Here is a 23934-nt window from a genome sequence, read left to right on the forward strand (position 1 = left end):
CAGCTTCCCTCAGTGAAGGAGCTGGAGCCTCTGTGAGAAACTCTCCAGAAGCCTACATACAGCCTGGGATGCATTCCTGTGATAGGAGTCAGCAGTGCTTAAGTTTGCCACAGTGAGCGGAGCAAGCAGAAGCCCACCTCTTTCTTATTCTCCTAACCATGGAGGCAGACTCCATTGGAAGCTTGTTTCTTGTCGGTGAACAGAGTAAAAATCAGTAGCCCTCTGAGGCTTACACGGCAATGGGGGTGAGAAGGCACCGTTTTAAATTTTCCTGGTAGGCCTAGGTGATGGCTCTAGACCAGCAATTGAGTATCACCATGATTTAGGCAAAATCCGAAGCCTGGGAGGTACCCTAGAGACAAGGAGAATGGGCTGGTTCCATAGATCCAGGGTGGCAAATTGAGAGAAAAATATGGGAAAGATTAGGTCAAGAAGCATGAGACTTACTCCCAGTTCTAAGAAAGGCTGTGTATTTCTGCCCGGCCTTATGTTCCTTGCTTCACGACTAGGCAAATGCTTAAATACAAAACTCAGAAAGGAGGGCACACAAAGCTGATGATAGCAGAGAATCAGGCTATCATTAGAGAATTAGGCCCTTCACAGGTGTTAACTGTATTCAGTATATATTCACTAGGTGGGGAGGGGAGGTTTCTTCCCTTTTGAGGAGGGCGGAGGCTTGGAAAGGCATGGACTGGTGGAATTCGGTGTTTTGAAATTAATGCTGTCTGACCTTGTCTTTCCCTTTGGCTGTGTACCTAGCGTGTGTCAGTTCCTGGAGCTGTGTCAAAGCCCAGAAGGTGGCTTTGGAGGGGGCCCTGGCCAGTACCCACACCTTGCGCCCACGTACGCAGCAGTCAACGCGCTGTGCATCATTGGCACCGAAGAGGCCTATGATGTCATTAACAGGTACAGTCAAAGCCAGCAGGACTGGACACCCAGCTGGGCTCCCGCCTGCTGACAGCGCACTGACCATCGCCATCTCCTGCCTCTCTCCTGTTCGTTTCTCAGAGAAAAGCTTCTCCAGTATTTGTACTCGCTGAAGCAACCCGATGGCTCTTTTCTCATGCACGTTGGAGGTGAGGTGGACGTGAGGTGAGTGGGGTTTTTCTCAGGCTGCTGCGTCATCAGATTCTCGTGTTTATCTGCCATCAGAGATACCAAGCCCGGGGAACAACACAGGGAAGCTGCTGCCTTGTCTCACCGAATGACATGCAGAGTAAAGTGTCAGTGACACAGTTCATAATCACTGCAAATATGACACAGATGTCCTCAGGGGTCACTGTCACTTGACTTCTTTTATGTAAATGCCAAAATATGAATAACACAGAAACAAAATCAAATGCTTTTGTTTTAAAAATGAAAAATACATTTGTTTGGTATGAAAGGATATACTGTAAGATGTAACTGTATAGTGTAATATAATCTTTCATCTCTCTGGCATGGGAATGGGAGATATTTTCTGAATGAATTTGATGAAATCATGAGAATGTTTAACAACTGTGTGAGAATTGCTTTGGGTGGTGCAGAAACCCTTAGGGACCAGTAGGGTGTATGAAAAACAGTTGCATGAACTGATGGAACCAGCTGGCTCAAAATGATCACTTTTCTCAAGAATTATAAGTACCTAGCAAGTAGTTTACTCACCTGGCAGGAGGTTGCCTATGAAGCATATAGGGAATTCACTGAATTAGTCATTATTCAAAGGCAGTGTGGATCATTGAGATTTTATACCAGATTATTATTCTTTAGTCTGATAAATACATTTTTATGAGGTTTCTGTATCAAAGCCATCTTATTGCCTATTTGTAAATGTATTCTCCTCTACACAAGTTGATTAATATTCTGGCTTAACTATTGGTTTGAAAGTATAGGGGAAGAAAAAAACATGAAAGTTGTGGAGCACAAAACACGTTGCAGATAAAAGTAGGTAACCAGGCTGCAGAGACCTTCAGTGAAGGATGTTCTTCTGTCTGGAACCTGTCTGTTCAAACCATAAAAGTAGGCTAGGTATCTGGAAACCTAGGTACCTGGAGAACTGTTTCTCTACTCCCAACGCTTCTGACATGAAATGTCGGGGTGTTTCTTCCTCGTATTAAACAGTTCCGACCCTAACTACCCAGAGTTAGCACAGACATCACAGGTTAAGGGCTCAGTCCCACAAGACTGCCCCCATCTCAGACACTGGTCACAAGTATTGGGTTCCCAAGTTACCCACACTTCTGCCTGACTTGGCTACAAACCAGGGGTTCCTACGACCCCCTCCTCATTTCAGTAATTTGCTAGGAGAGCTCAGAATACTCAGGAGAATTTTTTACTGTTTAACTAGTTTATTATAAAGGATGTCATAAAGGATACAAATGAACAGCCACATGAAGGGGTATGTAGGGTGAGGGCTGGAAATGTCCAAGCGTAGGGACTTATGTCCCCGTGACGTTCGGATGTGCCACCCTCCCAGCAGGCACAGGGGTGCGTCCACAGCCCAGAAGCTCCCCAGACTCCTTCATCTAGGGTTTTTATGGAGGCTCCACTATGTAGGCATGATTGATGAACTCATCGACCACTGGTGATTAACTCAGTCTTCTGGGGAGTGGGCCTGGAAGTTCCAACCCTCGAATCCCATGGTTGGTGCCTCTGGCAACCAGCCCCCATCCTCCAGGAGTCACCTCATTAGCATAAACTCAGGTGTGGTCAAAGGGCGCATGTTATGAATAACAGGACTCTCCTATCGCCCATCAGTCAGGAAATTCCACGGGTTTTATGAGCTCTGTGCTGAGGAGAAGACCAAATACATATTTCTTCTTCTATCACAGTATCCCGGTGTCTGTTGTTAAAAGATAAATGGAGGCCTATTAACAATTTTTTGAATTTCTTTGAGCAAAAATTGATTCGAATGAGGCAGCATCCCATCTAGCAGACAGAAAGGAGCCCTGAGGAGCTGTACAAAATGAGAAACTTTTATGGGCAGAAGGGAGCAGGGACAAGGAAGTTAAAGCAGGCAAAAAAGCGGGTTGGCTATGTCCACCAGGCAGATTCCCTCACCAGTGCTGATCAGGTGATTCCTGATTGACGGGTTTAAGATTCCATTTCTGGGAGGGCAGAAACCATAATGAAGTCGGGTTTGGCAATGTGGAGTTTAGCATAAGGGACTCCCTTTTGGGCCTGTGGTCTTGTTTTTACACTGTGTATGCCAGTGAAGCCAATATAACTATTGAGGAAAAGCAGTATTGTGTTGACGTCATAAGAAAAAAGTTTAAAAATGTTTTCCCCCTCTTGGTCACTACATTTTCATCCTGTTCTACAGGTACTCCAAATTCAGCTTTTTAAAGTTTCCTGGGATTATAGGTGAAAGCAAACAAACCCTGGCAAGATTGCTTTGGCATTTTATCACATACCTTTTTCAGATATGATTACTCTCTAACTTATTCGTTCTGACACCAGTTTCCTTCTGTTTTCTTTTTTTTTTTCCTGCAAGAGGTGTCCATTGAATTCTGTAGTTCAAAGAGACCCAATAATTGGGGTTTTTTTTGTTTGTTTTTTTACTTACAAATAACCTGTGTATGTTTATTTTTTATTTATTTATTTTTCTTATTAGTTATCCATTTTATACAGATCAGTATATACATGTCAATCCCAATCGCCCAATTCATCACACCACCACCACCACCACCACCCCGCCGCTTTTCCCCCTTGGTGTCCATACGTTTGTTCTCTACATCTGTGTCTCAATTTCTGCTCTGCAAACTGGTTCATCTGTACCATTTTCTGGGTTCCACATATATGCGTTAATATAGGATATTTGTTTTTCTCTTTCTGACTTACTTCATTTTGCTTGACAGTCTCTAGATGCATCCACGTCTCTACACATGACCCAATTTCGTTCCTTTTTATGGCTGAGTAATATTCCATTCTATATATGTACCACATCTTCTTTATCCATCTGTCTGTCGATGGGCATTTAGGTTGCTTTTAGGTTGCTTCCATGACCTGGCTATTGTAAATAGGGCTGCAATGAACATTGAGGTGCATGTGTCTTTTTTTTTTTCTTTTTTAAAAATAAATAAATTTATTTATTTATTTATTTATTTATTTATTTATGGCTGTGTTGGGTCTTCGTTGCTGTGCGTGGACTTTCTCTAGTTGCAGTGAGCGGGGGCTACTCTTTGTTGGTGAGCAGGGGCTACCCTTAGTTGCTGTGCACGGGCTTCTCATTGTCGTGGCTTCTCTTGTTGTGGAGCACGGGCTCTAGGCACACAGGTTTCAGTAGTTGTGTCACGTGGGCTCAGTAGTTGTGGCTTGCAGGCTCTAGAGCTCAGGCTCAGTAGTTGTGGTGCATGGGCTTAGTTGCTCCGTGGCATGTGGGATCTTCCCAGACCAGGGCTCGAACCCATGTCCCCTGCATTGGCAGGTGGATTCTTAACTACTGCACCACTGGGGAAGCCTGCATGTGTCTTTTTGAATTATGGTTTTCTCTGGGTATATGCCCAGTAGTGGGATTGCTGGGTCATATGGTAATTCTATTTTTAGTTCTTTAAGGAATCTCCATACTGTTCTCCACAGTGGCTGTATCCATTTACATTCCCACCAACAGTGCAAGAGGGTTCCTTTTTCTCCACACCCTCTCCAGCATTTGTTGTTTGTAGATTTTCTGATGATGCCCATTCTAACTGGTGTGAGGTGATACCTCACTGTAGTTTTGATTTGCATTTCTCTAATAACTAGTGATGTTGAGCAGCTTTTCATGTGCTTCTTGGCCATCTGTATGTCTTCTTTGGAGAGATGTCTCTTTAGGTCTTCTGCCCATTTTTCGATTGGGTTGTTTGTTTTTTTAATATTGAGCTGCATGAGCTGTTTATATATTTTGGATATTAATCCTTTGATGATTCATTTGCAAATATTTTCTCCCATTCTGAGGGTTGTCTTTTGGTCTTGTTTATGGTTTCCTTTGCTGTGCAAAAGCTTTAAGGTTTCATTAGGTCCCATTTGTTTATTTTTGTTTTTATTTCCATTACTCTAGGAGGTGGATCAAAAAATATTTTGCTGTGATTTATGTCAAAGAGTGTTCTTCCTAAGTTTTCCTCTAAGAGTTTTATAGTGTCTGGTCTTACATTTAGGTCTCTAATCCATTTTTAGTTTATTTTTGTGTATGGTGTTAGGGAGTGTTCTAATTTCATTCTTTTACATGTAGCTGTCCAGTTTTCCCAGCACCACTTATTGAAGAGGCTGTCTTTTCTCCATTGTATATCCTTGCCTCCTTTGTCATAGATTAGTTGACCATAGGTGCGTGGGTTTATCTCTGGGCTTTCTATCCTGTTCCATTGATCTATATTTCTGTTTTTGTGCCAGTACCATGTTGTCTTGATTACTGTAGCTTTGTATTATAGTCTGAAGTCAGGGAGTCTGATTCCTCCAGCTCCGTTTTTTTCCCTCAAGACTGCTTTGGCGATTCGGGGTCTTTTGTGTCTCCATAAAAATTTTAAGATTTTTTGTTCTAGTTCTGTAAAAAATGTCATTGGTAATTTGATAGGGATTGCATTGAATCTGCAGATTGCTTTGGATAGTATAGTCATTTTCACAATATTGTTTCTTCCAATCCAAGAACATGGTATGTCTCTCCATCTGTTGGTATCATCTTTAATTTCTTTCATCAGTGACTTATAGTTTTCTGCATTACAGGTCTTTTGTCTCCCTAGGTAGGTTTATTCCTAGGTATTTTATTCTTTTTGTTGCAATGGTAAATGGGAGTGTTTCCTTAGTTTCTCTTTCAGATTTTTCATCATTAATGTATAGGAATGCAGGAGATTTCTGTGCATTAATTTTGTATCCTGCAACTTTACCAAATTCATTGATTAGCTCTAGTAGTTTTCTGGTGGCATCTTTAAGATTCTCTATGTATAGTATCATGTCATCTGCAAATAATGACAGTTTTACTTCTTTTCCAATTTGTATTCCTTTTATTTCTTTTTTCTTCTCTGATTGCCGTGACTAGGACTTCCAAAACTATGTTGAATAATAGTGGTGGGAGTGGACATCCTTGTCTTGTTCCTGACCTTACAGGAAATGCTTTCAGTTTTTCACCATTGAGAATGATGTTTGCTGTGGGTTTGTCATATATGACCTTTATTATGTTGAAGTAGGTTCCCTCTATGCCCACTTTCTGGAGAGTTTTTATCATAAATGGGTGTTGAATTTTTTTTTTATTTTTTTTTTTTTGCGGTACGCGGGCCTCTCACTGTTGTGGCCTCTCCCGTTGCGGAGCACAGGCTCCGGATGCGCAGGCTCAGCGGCCATGGCTTACGGGCCCAGCCGCTCCGCGGCATATGGGATCCTCCCAGACCGGGGCACGAACCCGTATCCCCTGCATCGGCAGGCGGACTCTCAACCACTGCGCCACCAGGGAGGCCCATGGGTGTTGAATTTTGTCAGAAACTTTTTCTGCATCTATTGAGATGATCATATGGTTTTTATTCTTCAATTTGTTACTATGGTGTATCACATTGATTGATTTGCGTATATTGAAGAATCCTTGCATCTCTGGGATAAATCCCACTTGACCATGGTGTATGATTCCTTTTAATGTGTTGTTGGATTCTGTTTGTTGGTATTTTGTTGAGGATTTTTGCATCTATATTCATCAGTGATATTGGTCTGTAATTTTCTTTTTTTGTAGTATCTTTGTCTGGTTTTGGTATCACAGTGATGGTGGCCTTATAGAATGAGTTTGGGAGTTTTCCTTCCTCTGCAATTTTTTGGAAGAGTTTGAGAAGGATGGGTGTTAGCTCTTCTCTAAATGTTTGATAGAATTCACCTGTGAAGCCATCTGGTCCTGGACTTTTGTTTGTTGGAAGTTTTTTGTTTTGTTTTGTTTTGGGGTTTTTTTTGTGGTATGTGGGGCTGTCACTGTGTTGCCTCTCCCATTGCGGAGCACAGGCTCCAGATGCTCAGGTTCAGTGGCCATGGCTCACGGGCCCAGCCACTCTGCAGCATGTGGGATCCTCCCAGACTGGGGCACGAACCCATGTCCCCTGCCTTAGCAGGTGGACTCTCAACCACTGCGCCACCAGTGAAGCCCCTGTTGGAAGATTTTTAATCACAGTTTCAATTTCATTACTTGTGATTGGTCTGTTCATATTTTCTATTTCTTCCTGGTGCAGTCTTGGAAGGTTATACCTTTCTAAGAATTTGTCCATTTCTTCCAGGTTGTCCGTTTTATTGGCATAGCACTGCTTGTAGTAGTGTCTTAGGATGCTTTGTATTTCTGTGGTGTCTGTTATAACTTCTCCTTTTTCATGTCTAATTTTATTGATTTGAGACCTCTCCGTCTTTTTCTTGATAAGTCTGGCTAATGGTTTATCAATTTTGTTTATCTTCTCAAAGAACCAGCTTTTAGTTTTATTGATCTTTGCTATTGTTTTCTTTGTTTCTATTTCATTTATTTCTGCTCTGGTCTTTATGATTTTTTTCCTTCTGCTAACTTTGGGTTTTGTTTGTTCTTCTTTCTCTAGTTCCTTTAGGTGTAATGTTAGATTGTTTATTTGAGATTTTTCTTCTTTTTTTTTTGCGGTATGCGGGCCTCTCACTGTTGTGGCCTCTCCCATTGTGGAGCACAGGCTCCGGACGCGCAGGTGCAGGGGCCATGGCTCACGGGCCCAGCCACTCCGCGGCATGCGGGATCTTCCTGGACCGGGGCACGAACCCATGTCCCCTGCATCAGCAGGAGGACTCTCAACCACTGTGCCAACAGGGAAGCCCTTTCTTGTTTCTTGAGGTAGGCTTGTATAGCTATAAACTTCCCTCTTAGAACTGCTTTTGCTGTATCCCATAGGTTTTGGATTGTCATGTTTTCATTGTCATTTGTCTCTAGGTATTTTTTTATTTCCTCTTTGATTTCTCCAGTGATCTCTTGGTTATTTAATAATGTACTGTTTAGCCTCCATGTGTTTGTGTTTTTTACGTTTTTTCCCTGTAATTGATTTCTAATCTCATAGCGTTGTGGTTAGAAAAGATGCTTGATATGATTTCAATTTTCTTAAATTTACTGAGGCTTGATTTGTGACCCAAGATGTGATCTATCCTGGAGAATGTTCCGTGTGCACTTGAGAAGAAAGTGTAATCTGCTGTTTTTGGATGGAATGTCCTATAAATATCAATTAAATGTATCTGGTCTATTGTGTCATTTAAAGCTTGTGTTTCCTTATTAATTTTCTGTTTGGATGATCTGTCCATTGGTGTTAGTGTGGTGTTAAAGTCCCCCACAATTACTGTGTTGCTGTCAATTTCCTCTTATATAGCTGTTAGCAGTTGCCTTATGTATTGAGGTGCTCCTATGTCAGGTACATATATATTTATAATTGTCATATCTTCTTCTTGGTTTGATCCCTTGATCATTACGTAGTCTCCTTGTCTCTTGTAACATTCTTTATTTTTTTTAAATTAATTAATTAATTTATTTTAACATTCTTTATTTTGAAGTTTATTTTATCTGATATGAGTATTGCTACTCCAGCTTTCTTTTGATTTCCATTTGCATGGAATATCTTTTCCCATCCCCTCACTTTCAGTCTGTATGTGTCCCTAGGTCTGAAGTGGGTCTCTTGTAGACAGCATATATATGGGTCTTGTTTTTGTATCCATTCAGCAAGCCTGTGTCTTTTGGTTGGAGCATTTAATCCATTCACATTTAAGGTAATTATTGATATGTATGTTCCTATGACCATTTTCTTAATTGTTCTCGGTTTGTTTTTGTAGGTCCTTTTGTTCCCTTGTGTTTCCCACTTAGAGAAGTTCCTTTAGCATTTGTTGTAGAGCTGGTTTGGTGGTGCAGAATTCTCTTAGCTTTTGCTTGTCTGTAAAGCTTTTGATTTCTTCATCGAATCTGAATGAGATCCTTGCTGGGTAGAGTAATCTTGGTTGTAGGTTCTTCACTTTCATCACTTTAAGTATATCATGCCACTCCCTTCTGGCTTGTAGAGTTTCTGCTGAGAAATCAGGTGTTAACCTTATGGGATTTCCCTTGTATGTTATTTGTCATTTTTCCCTTGCTACTCTCAATAATTTTTCTTTGTCTTTAATTTTTGCCAATTTGATTACTATGTGTCTTGGCATGTTTCTTCTTGGGTTTATCCTGTATGGGACTCTCTGCACTTCCTGGACTTGGGTGGCTATTTCCTTTCCAATGTTAGGGAAGTTTTTGACTATAATCTCTTCAAATATTTTCTCGGGTCTTTTCTCTCTCTCTTCTCCTTCTGGGACCCCTATAATGTGAATGTTGTTGCGTTTAATGTTGTCCCAGAGGTCTCTTAGGCTGTCTTTATTTCTTTTCATTCTTTTTTCTTTATTCTGTTCCACAGCAGTGAATTCCACCATTCTGTCTTCCAGGTCACTTATCTGTTCTTCTGCCTCAGTTATTCTGCTATTGATTCCTTCTAGTGTAGTTTTCATTTCAGTTATTGTATTGTTCATCTCTGTTTGTTTGTTCTTTAATTCTTCTAGATCGTTGTTAAACATTTCTTGCATCTTCTCGATCTTTGCCTCCATTCTTTTTCCGAGGTCCTGGATCATCTTCACTATCATTATTCTGAATTCTTTTTCTGGAAGATTGCCTATCTCCATTTCATTTAGTTGTTTTTCTGGGGTTTTATCTTGTTCCTTCATCTGGTACATAGCCCTCTGCTTTTTCATCTTATCTGTCTTTCTCTCCTTCTGTTTTCTTATTCATATCTGCTAGACAAATGCTAGGAAGCCCCTCCAATAAAATATGTTTGTTTCACTAAAGAGCACTGTAGCCATATTCCTCCTCTACCCGAGCTCCTCTGGTAATGTTCTGCCATTCGAGCCATGCTTTTCATTTACAGAGGATTAAAGATGCGAATGATGGATGTAACCTAGCAGGTCTCATGCAGTTTCCCTGCTTTGCGTGGTTTCTAGTGCCCCAGTTCCATCACTTTTCACTTTGTCTTCCTTTAATTGTCTTTGCCTGGAAGCATCAGCAGTTACTCCTGAGTGCTGTTGAGTGGATTTGACCTGAAGAGAAGCAGCAGTTGATGGGGACAGTTTGGCATCTGGAGGCCAGCTTGTCTCATTCTGGGTTAGGCAGAACTGGTCTCTTGATCTTTCAGGTCTGTCGCAACTCCTTCCAGTTTCTGAGATGAGCTTATTCAGGCATTCACAGCTCCTGTGGGCTGCCACTAATCCAGTTGCAATGAACTCATAGCAAGCACCATTTTTTCCTCAGATCTTAAGAAAAAAGCAGTTATGTACTCCTGATCTCCTAATCTAGGTTATATAACCGGAAGCATTCTGGGTGGGTAGTGGGGAGATAGGGACCCAGCATTTGCAAAAGTTTTGGTGACAGAGCATAGAGTGTGTTCAGGAAAGGAGAAGTTCAGTGTTGCTGAACTGCAGAGGCCCGGTGGGCAGGGGGAGAAATGAAGCTGGACGGCCAGGCTGGGAATAGCCAGAGGGGCCCCGAAGTCTCCTTGAGAAGGCTGGAGTTTATTTTAAGGGAAGTGGGAAGCCACTGACAAGTTTTAAGTAGGGAGTGACACAATCTGATTTGTATTTTATTACAAGTTCTGCAGTTGCAGTGAATAGATTGTAGTGTTTTATTGAAAATCCTCTGGTTTCAGGGCTAGAGGGAGACCGACCCAGGTTAATGGTGACTTGGATTTGGGTAACAGCAGAGAGGATGGAGGGTAGTAGACAAATCTGAGAGATGTGATGACTGGATAGAGGGAGAGAGGAAGAAGATGCTCAAAAATGGTGTGTTTTGTTCACTCCCGGTCTCAGTGTGAGGTCTGGCAGCAGATCTCAGTTCTTCCCTTTATGAGGCGACCGCCCTGTGTTCGCCGCCTCCCTACCTCAGAGGTTATGTTCGGATTCAAGAGCAAATACCTTTGAAGCCCTTTGAGAGGCTTGAGACCTGAGAGCAGTTAGGTCAGACTTTCGAAGTTAGCTTATGGTAGATGGTAACATTTGGCAGAAAGGACTCTCCATGCTTCTGATGCCTGCTGGTAGAACTCAGCCTCTGCTGTGCCTTTGGCCGGCGTGAGCAGGCTGATAAAAATGCTGGGAGGAGAATAATGCCTGTGGCTCACTGGAGAGCCCCAGTGCACTTGGCTTAGTGTTATGTCCATATTGAACAATACGGAAGCTGGACCCTTCTCTCTCCTCCCTTTTATATTCCTTAGGAGCCCTTAGAAAAAGGATCTGTAAACAGAATTAGAACAGACTGGTTTTGTCTTCAACATAAAACAGAGCTGAGATGTTGGATGTTTGAAAAGACCCTGGAAGGGAAGAAAAGACAGTTTGTAGACATGTTCCATAATAGAGGGATCAGCTGAAATAAAAGGTGTCCTGAGAAGAATTAGGGCTGGCAGGATGGAATGGCAAGAATTATTCCAAATCATGTAGGATAACATGGGGGGGAAAAACAGACATGTTCTTTCTTTTCCCTTGAAAGAGAAAGAGAGAGTGTGCGTGTGTGTGTGTGTGTACTGGTGGGATGCTTGAAATCAAAACCGTTTTCTCGCTCTAGAAGCCTGAGGAATGGATCTGAGTGGGCTCATACATTTCGGTTCCTCTTGCCTGGTCTAAGCAGCCAGTGTGGTCTGGCGGCCTGCTTTGGAGTTGTGTCTGTTTGGAAAAGATACACTTAACCTTTAACTTGTCCATGCCGTAAACAGACAAGTCCTGGATCTAAAAACAGTACTGACAACTGAATGAGCATGTCAGAAATACCTGAATGACAGCATGGAATTTGGGGAGCCATTGTAGGTCTTTGAAAGAAGAGCTGAATTCACTGTCCACAGGAATTGTTATGGCTGTTATTTCATCTGGTGTAGATTTGACCATGTGGAGGGAGGGAGACTAGAATGTCATGTTCTTTCACTGAGGCTGTGCCATGAGCAACTCTATTGAAATAGAATGTCAGAACTCCTGGTTGGAGACCCAGGAGGACTGACCATGGGCTTGGAGTGAGGACAGGCAGTGATTACAGCTTACAAGGCAGAGAGCAATCCGTCCAAAAAGTTCAGTGAGCCTTGTTCAAGCTCCTCCTTAAAGCTTAACACTTTCCCCTCTATTTCTGTCCTTCCAGAAGTGCGTACTGTGCCGCCTCGGTAGCTTCTCTGACCAACATCATCACTCCAGACCTGTTTGAGGGCACTGCTGAATGGATCGCAAGGTGAGAGAAGCTGGGATGTGTCCTGCCTCTTAGACAGCAGGCGGTCAAGACTTCCTGAAAAATAAAGTGCAGAAGGACCAGAGAAGGGAATATAAAATTACAAGAGATGTCTGGGTTGAAGGATTGTGCATTTCAGAAATACTTTAAAAGTTTTCTTCTTTTCCAAACTTTCTTTAATGCGATTGGCAAGGATCAAAACCTTGGGTAAACAGTATTGGTCAGAGTCTAAATGGATTTCAACCAGTTTGGAGAGCAATTTGGAAATATCTCAAAGATGCCCTTGCTGATGACCCTAAAATTCCACTTCTCCAGAAACTCACACCACATGCATGAGAGAGACAAACATAGGACTTGTTTATAATAGTAAAACGCTGGAAACAGATTAAATGTTCACAAGCACAAGATGGATAAGTGAGTTATGGTGTAGTCATATTGAAATATAATATAGCATTTAAAATGAATGAACTAGAGCTACACGTATCAATATGGGTGAATCTCAAAAACACTGTTGGGGAAAAAAAAGGATGTTAAAGAAAACATGCAGATCACATTTGCTTAAAATTTGAGAACATGCAAAACAATTCTATACTGTTTATGGGAAGAATCACATGTAGTAATATAAAAACATGCTGGGAAGGATAAACACCAAATTCAGGATGGTGCTTACTTCAGGGGAGAAAGTAAAGAAAATGAGATTAAGGGAGGTCTGTACTTCTACTCAGGAGACTTCAATTGTATCTGTAATTGTTTGTTTAAAATAAAAAAACCTGAAAGCATATGGCTAAATCAAAGCTAGGTGTTAGGTACATGTATGTTCTATATATTATTTGCTATACTTTCGTGGATCCTTCAAATTATTTCATAATTTAAAAAAAAAAGGCATAGTAGATTTATACATACTATTGAGGAATTATATCCAAGCTGTATTTTATTTTTTACATTTTAATTTTTATCAAAGTAGTACTTACTACTATGAAAATACAATTTTCAGCTAAACCAAATGAGATACTATGATCATATTTACCTTTTTGTATAACTTTTACTTTCCTGGAATTAATTATTACCTCTTAATTCCCAAATTTTCTGCCAGCGCTATAAAATTATTCTCAATACAGTTAAACACTTCAGGTAATGTATCAGTTCTCTTGTGTGTGTGTGTGTGTGTGTGTGTGTGTGTTTGTGTATGTGTGTGTGCACGTGCATTTTGAGTTATCCCTCCTGGGGCCTCTGCCCTCCTGCTTCAGACTGGACAGATTGCTCTCAGCTTGCTGCACAGCAGGCATCCAGAAGCTTCCTTTCAGCAGGAAATTCGCTTCACTTCTCTGTTTTGTTAAAGCCCCATCCTCCTTTTTCTTGGTTTACTCACTCATTTTAATGAATCACATATCGTATTCCAACAGATCCCCAAAAAGAGAACTTCGGAGGTACATTTTAAAGATTTTGCATGTATTTTTATTCTAGTCTCATACTTGATTTATAGTTTATTTGGTTAGAGACTTCTAAATTGGAAACTGGATGAATTGTATTCCTTCAGAATTTTTAAGCATTGCTCCATTATCTTCTGGCTACCAGTGTCATTGTTAGACAGGCTGATAATAATGGTAACCAGCATTTACTGAGGATTTGGTATGTAATACTCAAGAGTAAGGGAGCGATAGTTTAAAGATTGAGAGTATATAGCCTTTTGATCTGGACTACCTGGGTTTGGTTCTTTTTTATACTTTCTGTTTTTCTCAGTTGAGATTTCCCATCATTTCATTCATTACAAGTGTATTTTTCTTCACTTCACTGAGGTAAATATAAAATTATAATATCTACTTTAAAATTCTTGCCTGGTCATTTCAACATCTGGCTGTCTTGGAGTTGACATGTCTCACTTGCCTGAGTGTCTATGTCAAGTAATATTTGGACTGTACCCTGGACATTGTGATGTTATATTGCAGAGATTGGATTCTGTCAGATTGCTTTGAAGAGTGTTGATATTTTTCCTTTAGCAGGCAATCAACTTGGTTAGACACACCTGCAGTGGGCAGGGGCTCAGGTCTTGGATCAGTTCTTGGTCAGAAGCTGCTTTCATTTTGCCCAATGCATGTGTGATTCAGGGTCAGGTAAAATTTTAAGCGAAGTTTAAACATGGAATTTGGGTTTTCCTTCTCTGGCTCTCCTCTTTCTGGGATTCCTCCTCAATTACTGTCAGCCTGGTTCTTCTTGCCAGAAACATGGTGGGCCTTCTGTTAGCTTCAGCTGCCTTCCCCTGACCTGCTGCTGCCACTGTTAGGTGACTGTAGCCATCCTCAGGGCAAATCAGGAAGAAAAAAAATAGGGTGGGGGAGGGGAGGGACTGACTGCTCCAACTTTCAAATCCCCAGCTTTTTTCAGTCTGCTGAGCCCTCAGGAAGTTGTTTTAGTGTGTTTTGTCCAGAGTATATAGTTATTTGCAGGATTGGTTTGTTAGGCACTTAACTAGATGTGAAATTCTGACTGCCTGGGTTTGAAGCCCAGTTTTGTCATTTATTAGCTTTGTGCCTTGGATAAATTGTTTAACTTCTCCATGTCATAGTTTCCATATATAGCAAATGATGGGATATTGAATTTGACATTAAGCTAAAATACAAAGAAATTAAGTGACCAAAACCTGTTAGGGTAACCACTGTGCTTTACTGCCTCCCAATCTACTGTATTCCCAATCCATTGTTGTTTTTGTTTTGTTTCTCTTATTCTTGCTGTTTGAAAAATTCATGATGATGAACCATGATACGGATTTCTTTTTTCATTCATTGTGCTGGGCACTCAGCAGTTATCTTCAATCTAGAATTGCATGTGCTTTACTTCCAAGAAACTTTATTATTTTTTTGATAACTTCTTCCCCTCCATTTTCTTTGTTTGCTCTTTTTGTAACATCCAATAGGTGGAATTGGTCTTCTAATTTTTCAAACATTTTTTGCCTATCTTTCATCTCTCCATCTTTCTTATTGTGCTTTCTAAGAGATTCCCTTACCTTTTATCTTCTAATCCCTCTGTTAAGTTTTTATTTCTGCAGTTCTATTTTAACTTTTAATCTCCATTTATAAAGAATACTTCCTTTTTATATTCTCTCCTGTTCTTGTTTCAGGGATATTTGTCCTTGCAGTGTTTTTATTTTGTATATAATATTTTATCTAAAGATATAACTTAAAGTTTACTTCTGCTCCCTACATTATTTCCTCCAATTTATTTTTGTTTATTTGTCTTATTTTTGTTTCATGTTTTACATAAAAGTCTCTTTCATGTAAGAGACTTTGCTCAAATGTCTGGTGTTCATATTTAAGTGTCAGGTGCTAAAACACTGTGTGTGTCACGGTGGGCTGGGATGCAGCCATTCATGGGGGAATTCTCATATATCAATATCTGTAGGGTTTTTCCCTTGGGTTTATCCATTTCCCTAGAGAAGAATCTTCCAGATTCCTGGTTGGGCTATGAAGTTAGCAGCCAGCTTTGTGAAACACTAATAGGGAAAGGGGTTGAGGGTGCTTGTGCTCAGATCTTAGACTCACTTAATCCCCCTGCTCAGTACAGTGCCTCTGCCTGCTCTCAGCTGTGCTGGAAATCCTGGAATTCAGTTCCTCTTCATTCAGCCCCTGAAACCTCCCATCTTCTGCTGGGTACCTGGAGGTATAGCTGATTCTCTTATAAATTTACCACCAGTCAACTTGGTTCAAACTCATCCCACTTTAGGGGTACCTTGTGTCCCCCGGCTTGTCATCGGAACATATCACCTTGCTTTCTATTTCTTCTTTCCTCCTTTCCTCCCAGGGCTGGTGTAGGTTTCTCGGTGCTGTTAAGTCAGTTACGTCTTACCTCTCTCCTTTTCCAGCTTTCACAATTTTGTTATCTCCTGTCTGTATTCATATCCTCTCCTATTCTCTTTACCCTTGTGGGTTTATCCTTTTTTAAAATTCCTTTACTTTCATTTTACTGGACTCTTGTGTTCAATCAGTTATATTTAACTAGAAGATACTCCCAAAGAATTTTACTAAATTGCTCTCATGCATGTAAAAACAAAGGGATGGAAAGTGGAATATGTAAATAAATGTATATTGTGTGTGTGTGCATGCATGTATGTGTGGAGAGAAGGAGAGACTGAGACATAGAAACTCATCTGGTGAGAGGAACTAGGAGGCCAAGCTCAGCAGGAGTTGTAACTTTTTATTGTTTATTCTTTTATACTGTTTTATTATTTTTTTTAACTCAAAAAACATTTTTAAAGGTAAGTTAAGAAAAAAAAAATTCAGGGGTTCCTTGCATGTTCTTCACTCATCAGACCTTTCAAACTTGAGCTGTTCCTATGCTCCATGAAGCCAAATGCACTGGAAAGAAAACTTGGATTGTGTGTCTTTGGGTGGTGGTGGGGTTAGGGGATAGAGGATGCTGAAGAATCTGTTCAGGGGATGGTAGCCAGTTCTTGACTCTGCACTCTGCTGTGATCTCCCTGGGCCTTGGGCCTCTTTGAAAAGGGCCTCTGAGTTCCCAAGGCCTCTCCTTTAATGAGAGGTACCTGGAAGACAGGAGGTGTTGCAGGTTCCTTTCTCTTCTACCCAGAAGTTGGATTAAGTGCTCATCCACCTGTGCACCTGTCAGGATTTGTGAGGCAGACACACCTGGAGGGAGTGTGACTATGTACATACCTGTAGATCATTGGAAGTAAAGTTCTATGTTGTATGAAAATATACTGAAAAGAAAATCTCTTATTTCACAGATAAAACATGTTTATTATAAACGAGCAAAAAGAAAATCTAACTGCTTGTAATCCACCACTAACCACTCATTTGCTGTATACGTTTCCAGAATTCCAGAAAAATCATGCAGTATATTATCATTTTATAACTTTTTCATGTAATGTATTTGGAACATTTTTAAGTATACTTCTGTAGCATTATTTTAAATGACTGTGTAGTATTCTGTTATATGGATATACCATAATTTATATAGCGAGTCCCTTACTGTTGAGCTTCTGAGTTGTTTCTAATATTTCACTGTTATAAATGGGAATACAGTAAACATTCTTACAATCTGATTTTTGAACACATTTCTTACTTACTTTATAAGATTAATTCCTAGAAATGACCCTATATTGCTGAGCCAAAGATTACTCATGTCTTTTGCTAGAAAATATACTCTTAAATATATAGTCTAATCCCAAATAATTATTATGATAATAAAGTAATTTGAAATTGTAGGAAATTGTAATTAAAAAAATAAGTTTACTTTGAATAGTTATAAAAGTATGTATTTTCACTATAGAAACTTTTTGAAAATACAGAAAAATAAAGAGGAAAAATATCAGCAATAGACCTGTACTAAAAGATAACCAGAATTAGCAATTATTTTTCAATTTTATTTTAACCTGATGGTTATCACACTATACGCATGATTTTATAACTTTTTCCAAAAAGTAATGACTTGAGGTACTATGTTTGTTACATTAGTAGACTATGTCTGAGTTTCCTTTTTTTTTTTTTTGAGGAAAAGTCATTTCTAAAAGTTAATTAGCATCTTTCCATTCATAGTTGCAATGTTGTTTGTTTTTTTAATAGAAGTATAGTTGATTTATAATGTTGTGTTAGTTTCTGGTGTACAACAAAGTGATTCAGTTTTATATATATATTCTTTTTCATATTCTTTTCCATTATAGTTTATTACAAGATATTGAATATAGTTATAGCTATTGAATATAGTTGCATTAAACTAAGCAAACTAATCTTTTGCCATCCAGGGTGGTCCTGCACTTGTGCTCATTGGTTGACACTCAGTCTGCTTTTCTCAATCTCCTTCCAGGTGTCAGAATTGGGAAGGTGGAATTGGCGGGGTGCCAGGGATGGAAGCCCATGGCGGCTATACTTTCTGTGGCCTGGCCGCACTGGTCATCCTCAAGAAGGAACGCTTCTTGAACTTGAAGAGCTTATTAGTAAGTACTTGGTGATCCATCTTCCTCTCAGGCCCCAGGCCCCTGAGATGTGACTGCTCAGGCATGTCGGCTTAAGGGACGGTTGGCTGTGGGAAGGGCTAACAGTTCCTGCCTGGAGCTGTGAACTAACAGTTCTGTAACGAAGCTTCAGATGCAGTTGTTGGAGTGCTCAGCACTGTACCAAGAAAGTGCAAGGGGTGAACATCTGTGCTCAGTTTCAGTTCCCTTCTTCCTGCCTTTCCATCTTCCTGCTCTGAACTTGCTGTACAGTGTGTTCAAGAATTCCAGAGGCTTCTTGAATCCCTCAGACATCTGGTATGGGCCAGAGTACCTTCCTCCTACTTCAAAGAGAAGCATAGCTTCAGCCTCTTAAAATTAGAGGTTATCATGTGCCTTAGAAAGATTCTCCTGGGAGAAGAAGTTATGAGAAGAGCTTTGAGGCATTTTAAAGCCGAGCTTTTATTACCTGCTGCACTATGTGAACATTTAGTAACTACCTTTACATGAGCTAGGCACAGCCGGTTAATGCACAGAGCAGGTGGCCCAGGCATTTATGGTTCGACTCCAAGCTCCTGCCCAATATTCAGAATGAACTCAGAGCACAGTCAGCTTCAGGGACTTGTTAGATTATAGCTAAATTATCATTGGAGGCCTAGTACATAAACACACACACACACACACACACAGAGCCACGAAGGAGCTATCTTTGGGGAAGCATTTATTCCCTCACCATGACCTCAAAGCAAACCAGCTGCAACTGATATTCATCTCCTCTCCCCAAGTTCAGATGTCAGGTTCCCATGATAGGAACCATTGTGAGACCCATCTTGAGCTTCCAAGACAGTTTCTATTATACTCTATACAGATATGACCAGCAGCATTTTGTCCTCACCTTTAGGAAGCCTCCTATAGCATACTCTTCTTGAAGGTTCTTACAGCCTTGAAGGTTTATGCCAAAATGGCCAACCTTGTGCACAGACTTCGAGTTTATCAGACATTTTGAAAACTGATCACCAACAAGGTGTGAAACATAAAAGCTCCATCTCCCAGGCAGAAATAAGGAATAAGCAGATGCCTCAGTTACAATAACAGTGTTCTGGATTTGAACCCTGTCTGTGCCACTTCACAGCCATATGACCTTGGGAAAATGGTCTAGTCTGTTTTAACTACAATTTTTTTCCTCTGTAAGGTAGAAGTAACAGTTGTTTGGAGGTCAAAGGAGAGAACAGGTATAAACAGCCTGGTACATAGTAGGTGCGACCTTCTTATCCAAACTACTCCCTCCCCTCTGTTCGCTCTGGGAGAACTGGGACCCATATTTGAAGGATTTTATGAATTCATATAGGCAAGGGAAACAGAATAAATCCATGGACTTAGGCACTAGAAAGAAATAATTAGTTTAGGTTAGAAACACGTAATCTGTGGGGTAAGTAAAAGTGAAGAATGGACTCCGTGCTGTAGTGGCTGTTTTCTTGAGTAATGCTTCGCCTCCTTTCATTAAATGGCATCAATCCTAAAGTGCTGGTTCATTTAAGACTGACTGGAGATATATTAGTGCCTGCACCTGCAGTGCAGTTTTTCTGTCTTTTTAAGAATTTTGGATTGTGACTCTCTGTGGGTGGGTGTTACTTTGAACAGGGATATAATCTAAAGTCTACAGTTATTAATTAAAGGAGGGCTGGACTCCTTCTGAAGAGGGTCCTTAGTGACTCCTTTCAGGAACTCAGTCTAGTAAGAATGTAGGTACAGGGGAAATACCGTACTCTGTACCTTTCAGTTTGGTGAGGCTGCTCCGTGAGTCGCTGGCAGGTGGCTGGAACTGCCTTGGGGGGCTGGGAGGGAAGTGGAGATATTATCTGCTCGGCCTCGAGGCCAAACCCTTCACCATCTCCATATTCATAGTAGAGTGTGTTTAGAAAACTTGGAGATAAGTATGCATCACGTGTGACCACCAAGTGACACCAAGAGCCATCTTACAGGTTCAAAGTAAACTCTTTTCTCCTGTCAGCCAGCCAGTTTCCCCTGGGATTGCAGAGAGGCTAGACCACACAGAGCCATCCTCATTCACCAGGGCTAACGGCTTCTGCCCCCAGTCCTGCGAGGGACAAGGGCCATGCTAAGAAATCTTGGATTAATTTCCTCAGGTGCCAAGTAAAAGTCAAGAGTAGTTTCAGATCATCTGATGACTTGTAGCACAAAATTCCATTTATCTGCTTTTAATAAACTTCCCCGAGCAGGGAAAGTGAATAGAAATGAGCCACTGGAGGTCTGGCCTTAAACTTCCTAGTTACACCTTATTTATTAAGAGACGCTTGGGCTTCCCTGGTGGCGCAGTGGTTGAGAGTCCGCCTGCCGATGCAGGGGACACAGGTTCGTGCCCCAGTCCGGGAAGATCCCACATGCCACGGAGCGGCTGGGCCCGTGAGCCATGGCCACTGAGCCTGCGCGTCCGGAGCCTGTGCTCCGCAACGGGAGAGGCCACAGCAGTGAGAGGCCCGCGTACCACAAAAAAAAAAAAAAAAAAAGATGCTTGCAGGTTTCCTTTCAGGCCAATTTGGCGCACTTGTTCTCTCAGCACCAGAACCCACTTGGAACCCGGGAAAAGGTGGTTAGTTGTCTGTTAGGCCCTGAGCAGATATTCATGCTGGTTGCCTGAAGAGGGTTAGACCAGATGTTGCACTGTAGTGTAGTCTGCGGCAGTGAGGGTGAGGAAGTCCGAGGCCAAAGCACCAGAACTCGGGTGCCAGGAAGCCAGGAGATGGGACCCCTCCCTCCCAGATTGGCCTCTGGGGATCTGGGCTTGCTGGATTTCGTGTCTCTTTTAACCTACAGCTGCCTCTCCCTTCTCTGTCTCACGCTCAGCAATGGGTGACAAGCCGGCAGATGCGGTTTGAAGGTGGATTTCAGGGCCGCTGCAACAAGCTGGTGGACGGCTGCTACTCCTTCTGGCAGGCGGGGCTCCTGCCTCTGCTCCACCGTGCCCTGCACGCCCAAGGTGAGCCCAGGGGCTGGAGGCAGGGCTGGGTGACTCCCCTCAGCTGCTGACCGAATCGGAGGCCAGGGCGCTCTGTTAGAGGGGTTGAAATAGGCTGTCTGTCCTGGATTTTGAGGTGCCCAGTGTGGACCTTCCCGCCTCAGGCTAGGATTCCATCCCAGTGGTTTAGGGGCCACTGCTGCTTCACTCTGGCTGTGGCTAGGAGGAGGCAGGGGCCTGGCTCCACGGTGACCACCACCTCAACTCCGTGTGAAGCCGCAGTTTCCGGTGCAGAACTCTCTATGTGTCACGTCAGAACTGAAAACCCACACTACGCACATGGTCACAGGAGTGACAGAAAGGCAGTTGCGTAAGCGGGCAGAGAACCAGAACCCCTGGAGCAAAGACCCACCACGCCTGGCTGGCTGCGTGGTTGCCGCCATTAGAAGTGTTGTATTTTAGATTCACTGAAGAATCCTGGATGCGGGTTTGTCCCCCCTGCCCCGCACCACTGGAGCGGAGAGACCTGGGTTCATCTCTGTGGAGCCTCAGATGGGAATGCAGATCTAAGCAGTGAGATAGAGAGCAAACTTCTGGGAGCCTTCCCTTGTTACCTCTCGACATCGCAGGCCACTGGCTGCCTCCGGAATCACCTTTTTCATTTATTTTATGTGAGAACAGGGTGTCTTGAGGAAACCAGTGGGAGAGGAGAGGTCTGGAGGCCCTGCTGGGCGCAGATCTGGTCTTGGAATGAGATCCCTTGGCCCAGAGGGAAGCTTTTCTTTGGGCTTAGTAGTTGGGTTATTCATTGCTCAAATGTAGAAGATGAGAATCTTTTCTGCTGCCCCCGACCCCCGCCCATCCCACCCCCGCCCTGCCCCACACACGTTTTCTTGTTTGGCTGTTCTTTTCTGAGCCCCTTTCTTTCGTTTCTTAATTTCATTTAAGTTGTGGCCACTTTGGGTACTGAATTGAAGTCAGCAGAGCCTCTGTCCTGTCTCCCCTTCGCCCCATCCTCCCCGTCGCGGTCTGTCCTGAGAGTCCTTGGCTTGGAGCCCCCGGGCTTTCAGCTTCAGGGTTTCAGGGTGCTGAGATATGTCTCAGCTGAGATACGTCCCCTGACTCTGGAACCTGCACGATCTCTGGCTGAACACTGTAGTAGGGAAGTCAGAAGTCCCCCGAGAGTCCGGCGTTTCAAAACAGAAATAACTTGGGGTTTTAGTGATCTCTTTGTTTGGAACTGGTGAGGTCAAGCCTCTGGGTCACACCGTCAGCCTTTCACAAACCTGTCCCTGGCAGGATTAAGATGCAGTCATTCTGCAGCTGCCAGGAAAATCTAGTGAGAGCGTAACAGAAGGGCTACCTGCCAAAGTCTTCAAGGGGGCCCTGGTTCACATTTTGTTTATCGTATGCAAGTTCTGGAGGACTAGTCACATTCAAAGCTCTGCCTGTGGGAAAAGTTAGTTGCCTGTGAATCTTGGTGCTTCCAGCTTTTTTCACTGCCTGTAAGGAGGCCCATGTTAGGCCCAGAGCGCACGTCTCAGCAAACAGTGGACCTGGACTAGGCAGGGCTCCGGAAGACGGGAGTGTTTTGAGTGGTGGGCAAAATGCTGACATTAGGAGTCAAAAGGAGATGCGACGTAGAACGATATTCACAATATACTGTGATCAAAGTTAGGTTTCAAAGCAGTATGTATGTAATTCCATTTTCAGTGAAGAGTTGACTCCAAAAAATTAATGGAAGGTATCTGGGTTGTGAAATGACAGGTGATATTTGTTTTCTTTTTTTTTTTTTTTTTTTGCGGTACGCGGGCCTCTCACTGTTGTGGCCTCTCCCGTTGTGGAGCACAGGCTCCGGACGCGCAGGCTCAGCGGTCATGGCTCACGGACCTAGCTGCTCCATGGCATGTGGGATCTTCCCGGACCGGGGCACGAACCCGCGTCCCCTGCACTGGCAGGCTGACTCTCAACCACTGCGCCACCAGCGAAGCCCTGTTTTCTTTCTTTTTTACTTCTATTTTCTAATTTTTCTACAGTAATATATCTTTCTTCCATAAATGAGAACAACAAAAGTTATTCTACAAAAGAGAAATTCTATAAACAAAACTAGTAGCAAGGTGGGGAAAATATTTGGATAAATGATGAAGAGCTTAATTTCATTTGAGAAAGTCATACCAAGCAGTAAGAAACATGAACAACCCAACTGAAAAACAGGCAGAGGATCTGAACAGACAGGTTCAGAACAGACAGAAAAAGAACTGATATTATTATAACTTCTACTACAGCTGCTACAACTACTGAGACTTACCACGTGCTCACCGCAAGCCAGGGGCAGAACTGAGTATTACACGTGTATTTTCTCATTTGATCCTCCAAACAGCCCTATGAAACAAATACTGTCTGGGAACTCCCTGGTGGCCTAGTAGTTAGGATTCCGGGGTTTCACTGCTGTGGCCCAGGTTCAATCCCTGGTCGGGGAACTGACATACCTCAAGCTGCATGGCCAGAAAAAAGAAAAAGAAAAAGAAACAGGTTCTATCATTATTCCCATTTTACAGGTGAGGAAACAAAGTACAACATGGGTAAGTGACTTGCTTTATAATACCTGATTGCCACCTATCATGGTATCAGAGCCCTGCCATCTGTAGATGGCCATTAATCAGATGAAAAGGTGATAGTTAAGGAAATGCAAATAAAAACAGTGGGACCCTGTTTTTCACTGTTAGAGGGTGTGTAAATAGGTGCATCATTTTTTGGAGGGTAGTTTGGAGACATCAGTTTAAATTATTTAAACCCAGTGAGGACGCTGGCAGGAATCTACCTGCACAGACATTG

At 42.2% G+C, this 23934-nt stretch overlaps 1 protein-coding gene across 2 annotated transcripts in view; it reads left to right on the forward strand.

Moving 5' to 3' along the window:
- Positions 1 to 23934, forward strand: part of LOC307050725 (protein farnesyltransferase subunit beta) — a gene marked incomplete at its 5' end in the record, with an annotated part of 78072 nt that overhangs the window by 43890 nt on the left and 10248 nt on the right. For both annotated transcript variants that reach the window (XM_079700930.1, XM_079700931.1), the window contains 5 exons: positions 760 to 906; positions 1009 to 1092; positions 12095 to 12181; positions 17996 to 18125; positions 20988 to 21120. In XM_079700930.1, the coding sequence (XP_079557056.1) occupies positions 760 to 906; positions 1009 to 1092; positions 12095 to 12181; positions 17996 to 18125; positions 20988 to 21120 (581 nt within the window). The remainder of the gene's footprint in view (positions 1 to 759; positions 907 to 1008; positions 1093 to 12094; positions 12182 to 17995; positions 18126 to 20987; positions 21121 to 23934) is intronic.

The sequence above is a fragment of the Hyperoodon ampullatus genome (assembly GCF_949752795.1).
Source record: "Hyperoodon ampullatus genome assembly, chromosome: 3".
In the NCBI taxonomy this organism is placed as follows: domain Eukaryota; kingdom Metazoa; phylum Chordata; class Mammalia; order Artiodactyla; family Ziphiidae; genus Hyperoodon; species Hyperoodon ampullatus.